Here is a 6,934-nt window from a genome sequence, read left to right as displayed (position 1 = left end):
AGGTGTAGTGAGATGGTGGCCTCTAGATTTGTCATTTGGTCCTGGGTGATCTTATGGATGGTGTCCCCACTGGAGTGGTGAAGGAGGAAGATAGATGGGGGTAGAGGAGAGACAGGCAGGCACAAGGAGCAGAGTGGACAGTCCTTTCAATGCTGGTGGGTGGGGAGAGTGAAGGAGGGGAACATAGGCAGGAACCTGTTTCCGGCGGTTTCTCCCCAGGGTGGAAGGGGGAACAGCAGTGGGTGAGAAGACTGAAAATGAAAGAGGAAACAATGACACTAAGCTGGGCACAGAGTCAGAGGCAGGAAGATCGCAAGTTCAAGGCCAGCCTGGACAACTGAGGGAGACCCTGTCTCAAAAAAAAAAAAAAAAAAAAAGAATTAAGGAAGGACTGGGGCTGGGGATGTAGCCCACCCAGGTCCTGGGATCAGTCTCGAGTACTGAAAACAAAACAAAAACAAGCAAACACACACTAGTCTGTCCTGCCCACTAACCAACTTGACTCTGCCTCCAAGTGAGGGCCCAGACACCCTGACCCAGTCACTGGTGGAGAGCGTGGGTGTGCTCACAAGCCTACAGGACGGAGGCCTGCCGCTGTGGAGGGGTGCCTCCTCCCCCACTTCCCATGTGGCCTCTCAGGAAGGGACACCTTCCTGGGAAACCCTCAGGTGGGCTGGGTTGGGGCAGTAAGAAGGGAATCTTATGGCCCCTGGCCTTTGGATCCTGGCCATTCGTGCAGTGCAAGCCAGTGATCACACACCTGGCTCACACAGGATGTCCATTACACATGTGCAACAGCACACATAGGACATATACGTGTCTGTGTGCACATGTATACACACATGCACTGTTCACCCAAGAGGTCCATGTGTCTGTGAACATGTATGCACAACACATTTGGGAGGGATGAGTTTGTACACGTGTGAGCACCTGCATGCATGGATCTCACACAGGACTTGCATGTGCACACGCGTCACAGCGTATTCATGTGTTCATTTGTGAACACTCACCAAGAGCCCACATGGACATCACTCCTCTCTGAACAAGGAGAGCGCCTGGGAATCTGGTCTCACAGTTGGTTCTGTCTCTACTGCAACCAGGTCACTATAGCTACCTTCCTCCTGTCCACTTCCCTTCAGTCCCCCTGGCCTCCTCCCTTCCCAACAAGATCAGGGCATCAGGGACGCGCCTTAGTTCATTCTCTGCCACCCCAGCATGGCTGCTGCCGGCGACACCTGAGCGCATTACTGCAGCGTTACGCCTCCCCGGGCCGGTCCACCGCGCTCAGGCAGGATCTTGCGGCAGTCCTTTCGGAAGCCTCTTGCTTCTGCGGTAGGGACCCGGGTGGTGGGGCTCACCCTCGGATCTCACCGTCCGCACTGGGCAGGGCCCGCCGCTAGATGGTCAGGTCCTGGCGGACAGTGGCCAGTGACGCCTTGCTGCGGCCACTGCCCCCCTCGCCTTCTTCGCTGTCACCGGCCGGTGCCCGATGCGCATAGGCGGGTGGGGCGTAGGGATCGAGGCCCGGGCGCCGCGATGGCAGGGCGGGCGGTGGCGGCGGGAGCAGCTTCCGCGCTTCCTCGTGCTCACGGTTGCAGCGGTTGTCGCGCTCCCCGGAGCGCGAACGGCCCTTCCAGAGCAGGTGGCCCAACTCGGCCACGCTGAGCAGCGCCGAGAGCAGCCCTACGGCGAAGTAGAAGACCACGAACACCGTCTTCTCCGTGGGCCGGCTCACGAAGCAATCGACGGTGTGCGGGCAGGGCGGGCCAGCACACGCGAAGTGCGGGGCCACGCGGAAGCCGTAGAGCAGCGCCTGGCCGCTCAGGAAGGCCAGCTCGGCCAGGAGGCGCAGCGCCACGCTCAGTAGGTAGCAGCGGCGCGCGCGGCGCGCGCGCAGGGCGCAGGGAGCGCACGAGCCCTCTGGCCGCCCGCGCGCGCACGGCGCTGCCACCTCGGCGCCGCCAGCCTCCGCGCCTCCAGCCTCCTTGCTGGCCTGGTGCATGGAGTAGATGACGAACAGCACCGGCGGCGCGGAGAGCAGCAGGATGTGGAAGAGCCAGAAGCGGTAGTGGGAGACTGGGAAGGCGCGGTCGTAGCAGGTCTGGCGACAGCCCGGCTGCAACGTGTTGCACACGAATTCCTCCTGTTCGTCCTCGAACACGGCGCCGCCCACGGTGGCCAGCACCAGGATGCGGAAGATCAGCATGACCACCAGCCAGAGGCGACCCACGAGCGGCGATTGTAGTTGCACGGCGTCCAACAGCGAACCTAGGAACGCCCACTCCCCCATGGTGCTGGGGATGCAGAGGGTAGTAAGAGACAGGGACAGATGGAGACCCTCGCCCCTCCCACGCCCATGAGGTGGCGGTCAGTTATCTCTAACTTCAGGGTGCACCAGGGTCAGAGAGGCCTGGGTTCAGCAAGGTTTTGTGGGAGTGAATGAGTTAACAGCGAAGTCCAGGACCAAGGGGTCTGAGTGGAGGAGGTGATTCCGCCTTAGGTTCTCTTCCCTTTGGGGCTGGGAAGCAGCACCCCTCTGGAATTTAGCCACGGCCTGCTTGGGCCTGCTTGCCCTGCTGGGCTGGCCCCTATGCTCCTCCAGATTCCAGATTTTGGGGAAGGGACTTGGTAGATCTGTAGGGCCAGCGCTTGACTTGCACTTATGGAAGCCTAGGCCCAGTGGCCGCGTATGCACGAATGCTTTCCACGCTCAAGGGCCATGCCTGGAGCCCAGGACGCCAGGCCCTTGGGATCCTGGGCGCATAGGGGAACAGCAGGCAGAGCCACTGAGAACTTCTTTCCTTGCCCACCATTTCTCTGTTCTTTTCACTGCAGTTAACTCCTGTTGGGATTAGGGGGTTGACACAAAAGCAGCCCCCACTTCTGTAACTCTTCAGGATTGCTGTTCTGTGTGTTCCTGCCCGCTCCTAGCCCAGTGGTGGGAATGCTGCCCTCCTCCCGCCTCCTCCCAGGCATCCTTCAGAATCTCCTGAGAACCTCCCTGACACACACAGTTGTAGGGGTCCCTCACAGCCCCTCGGTGCCCCCAGACCCACAGCTGACTCACTCACCAGGGGTTGGGGTTGAGGTGTTAGAACCAAGAGCAGGACCTTGGGAGACAGCTGGGACCTGTTCCTCCTGGTCCCTCTTTCATTTTCCCTTTCGGATTTGGCTGGGATGGATGACAGGACAGGATGGCTGAGAGGGGCTAGCTCTCCCCCTTCTCTTAAAGGGACAGGGTGACCCTGTTGGCTGGCTCCACCCTGGGAACAGATCCAAGGGCACACCCCTTGCTGGGCTCTGCCAACCCTCCCTTCCCACCCCTCCCTCATCCCCTAGCTGGATCTCCATTTGCAGAAGAGGGAAAGGGTTAACCAAAGTCACATCCTTTATTGAAGGAACCAAGGGGTTCTTGGAAGCTCTTCCTCAAAAGACACCCCCAAACTGGAAGGCCTAGATCTGCTATAAATGTTCCTTTTGAAGGTGGTCTTTGGTGCTAGGGGGAGGTTCATGCTGTGTTGGGAGGCAGGAGGTTCTTACTGGTGTTTAGGAGGCAACAAGCACCTAATGGTTTCTGGTTCCGACCCTGCCACTTCTTTACCCTGGATCCAAGGAAGCTGGGCCAGCTGACCCCCAAGTTTGGTCTAGCTCACCGTCTTAATGCTTGGGTCTCAGCCATGTTACAGAAAACCAAAAGCATTATGCCTGGAAAAGCCATGTGGAACAGCATCAATGTATCCAGAGTGGCTGGCTTTGGTAGTTAAACAAAGGCTCTGACTTCCTTTCTGCTTTTCTGTAATTTCCAGATTTATTATGATGAACACGTTATTTTACAAGCCTTCTCCTCCCATCTGAAAGCTCTGAATTGATAGTCTTCTGCTGTAGGTGGCCAGAGAGGCTGTCCTAGAGGGGAGGAAAGTTAGTGTGGCTGATGGGGACCTGAGCAGCTGGGGAGGGGCATTCTGGGTTGAGGTGTCTTCTTTGTCCCCTCTGCCTTCCTAGGGGTCTGCCCAGCTAGCATACTGTCCCCTGATCACTTGCATACCTGCCGGGGAGGGCCCGGAGCCTGGCACATCATTTGCTCATTCAGTCCTCCTACCAACCCTGGCAGGAGGGCACTATTTACAGCTGGGGAACAGACTCAGAAGGTCTAAGCTACTTGCCTGCAGTCATGCCACCAGCAAATAGCACGTCCTTGCCTCACACCCTGCCTGACTGGTTCTGGAACGCGTGTTCTTAAGCCTGTCCTCCCTCTGACCTGGCTGGGATTCCCAGGTGATGTCCCAGGGCCTGCCAGGGCCTTGTCTGGGGCTCGAGGGTGCAGGCACTGGAGGTGGGTCATGCCTGTCCTTCTGAGGGGGAAGAGCACTGGGCCTTGCCTCCTCAGTGACACTTCCTCTTGCAGTCAGCCACAGGGACCTGCATGGTTTTCCATTTGCTGATAGGGAACCCCTGGTCAGCTTTCAGGAAGGGATGGGAAATGCCCCTCCACCTGCACTGGCTCAGGGGCCCACCCAGCCTGGAAAATCTGTAGGCTAACCCTGCGTGGGTGTGCCAGGGAACCTCCCTGCAGGGGTGCCTTGGGAGTGGTCTTGGGTGGGGGGGTGCTGCCCTGGATGAAGTCCAAAGGGAACAGCACGTGCTAGGGACCCACATTCTGAAAACAGGATGTGTGGAGGGGGCACTGCTGACCTTCCCCACCCCCTCCTCTACCTGCCATAGGCAAAGTTGCTGCCCATCCCCTGCCCTCAACCACAGGGGTTCAGGGTCACGCCTCATCTCTCCTGACTGTCCAGGATGGTCCCTGCCCCATCCCTGTGGCCCCTGCTGGGTCAGGTGGTTGGCCCAGTCTGGAAAAACCCCAACAGACCCTGTCTGGTGGAAGTGGAAAGGGAATAGAAAATGGCCGAGGTGTGGATGGGTGGGATGGGAGGTGGACGGCCCATGGTCATCCTGCACTGTTCCCCAGCCCCCAAAGTCACGGCCAGACATAGGAGACTCTATAATCTCCAGGGCCCATCCTCCTTCTCAGATAGCGCTGTTCAGGCTGGGAGAGGCGTCGCTGACGATGCCCAGAGCACGGGCCCCTCTTGGCCCTGCTTGAAGAGAATACCACTCCAAGTCCTGACCTGCTCCAGTCTGTTCCAGACACTTCACCCTGGTCTGCTGGGATGTGGAGACATTTCCTTCCTTAGTCACAAAGGGACACACATATGCAGGCATGCACATTTGTGCTTATCAAGTGTACTGGTGCCATATCAAGACATAACTATTTTCTGTCTCCTGCACCCCTTCTATATTTTAAAGTCTATTATACCAAGCCGGACACCATGGTGCATTCCTGTAATCCCAGTTACTCAGGAGGGCAAGGCAGCAGGATCCCAAGTTCAAGGCCAGCCTCGGTATCTTAATGAGACCCTGTCAATTTTTTTCCCCCCCAAACGGAGGGATTGATCCCAGGAACACCCCACCACTGAATCACATCCCCAGTCCTTTTAATGTTTTTTGTTTTGTTTTGTTTTGTTTTTAACTTTGAGACAAGGTCTTGCTAAATTGCTCAGGCTGGCCATGAACTTGTGATCCTCCTGCCTCTGCCTACTGAGTTGCTGGGATTACAGGCATGCGCAACTAGGCCAAGATCCTGTCTTAAAATAGAAAAAGGACTGGAGATGTAGGTCAGTGGTAGAGCACCTGCCTAGCAGGAGGCCGTGGGTCCACTATCTACTACAGCAAAAAACATCCTTACAGAAAAGCTGCATTTTAGTGAATGAAGCTTTCCCCAGTAGTCCTACCTAAACTTAACCCCCTACTTCCTATCCCCTTTTAGCTTTATTTCCTTTACACTGATCACTACATAACATACTTTATTTTTCTTATTTATCCTGTTTATCACCTACCACCACCACCCGCGCCATCTCCCACATTAGCATATAGGCTCCAAGACTGCGGGATTTTTGATGTTTCCCCCCTGTCCATCCCCAGCACTTAGAACACTGGTGGAAGTTCCATAATCTGTTGGGTGGGTAAATGGATGAAGCTGAGGGGGGTGGGGAGGATGGAGATCTCCACATCGGGACGCACCCACAACTGCTCACTCTGGTCTCTACGCCTTGTGTTTAACTTAAGTGGCCAACTCTGTCTCAGGTCAGTACTCAGAATGTGCAATCCGGGGCAGAGAGGAACCCAAAGTAGGCTCATGGTCAGAATCTCTGGCCTGGCTCGGCGGGCTTTGCGCCAGAGTTCTGGGCAGGGAACGAGAGGGAGTGGGCAATGAGCGCAGGTGGCTGGTTCTTCTGGGCTGCCTCACCAGGCCCTTCTGCAGCCTCGCTCTGCTCCCGAGCGCTCAGCCCCAGGCTCCCAACACACCCCTAGGGCTCTGCGATTTTACCTACAACTGGGACCCGCTTCCTTTTCCCGCCTTGACTCCTCCTTTGGCTCTAAGGTTATTAAAGGCTAGGCTTGGCTGTAGGAGTAACAAGAACACCAAACAGTGGCTCAACCAACAGAGAACTCGTTACTTTCTCGCCCAGAAGGCATCACCGAGTTCACGCTGCCAGCCGCACCGCGGCCGATGTGGCCCAGCCCCTTCCTTAGAGCGCGCAGGCTCCCAGAAACGCCCAGGGCGACTGCCACGTGACCTGTCTATGCGAAGTCCTGAGTTAGAACATGCTCTCTGGGCCACGCCCACCCGCAAGGGAACCTGGGAAATGTAGTCTTTGTTCTAGGGAGACCTTGTGCCTAGGAAAGGAGGTTATGGCCCTCTCACTGTCGTGCATCTGCTTCTGGTATTGACCCTCCACGCTGAGTTGGGGCGTCGGGGACACTCAATTTCTCCCAAGTCTCTGCCCCTGTACAGTTTCTCCTGGAGGAAGAGGGAAGTTTCTCCAGTCACCTTGTTCGCAGGCCCTTCCAAGTGACTGCACCTCTTGCCCTT

At 56.9% G+C, this 6,934-nt stretch overlaps 1 protein-coding gene across 1 annotated transcript; it reads right to left on the bottom strand.

Moving 5' to 3' along the window:
* Positions 1-224: 224 nt before the first annotated feature.
* GJD3 (gap junction protein delta 3) lies at positions 225-4,662 on the bottom strand. The gene is made up of 2 exons (XM_079133751.1): positions 3,072-4,662; positions 225-2,294 (listed from the first exon to the last, which is right to left on the bottom strand). Exon 2 carries the CDS (start codon positions 2,288-2,290, stop codon positions 1,397-1,399), a length of 894 nt encoding a protein of 297 aa, XP_078989877.1. The 5' UTR covers positions 2,291-2,294; positions 3,072-4,662; the 3' UTR covers positions 225-1,396.
* Positions 4,663-6,934: the final 2,272 nt, after the last annotated feature.

Source organism: Sciurus vulgaris, assembly GCF_902686455.1.
Source record: "Sciurus vulgaris genome assembly, chromosome: 3".
In the NCBI taxonomy this organism is placed as follows: Eukaryota; Metazoa; Chordata; class Mammalia; order Rodentia; family Sciuridae; genus Sciurus; species Sciurus vulgaris.
The sequence above is the reverse complement of the archived record's forward strand: the minus strand, read 5'-3'. Positions and strand labels throughout refer to the sequence as shown.

What these genes read in the sequence shown, in the direction of transcription:
- GJD3 (XM_079133751.1), bottom strand. Translation starts at nt 2,290, where the DNA reads ATGGGGGAGTGGGCGTTCCTAGGTTCGCTGTTGGACGCCGTGCAACTA.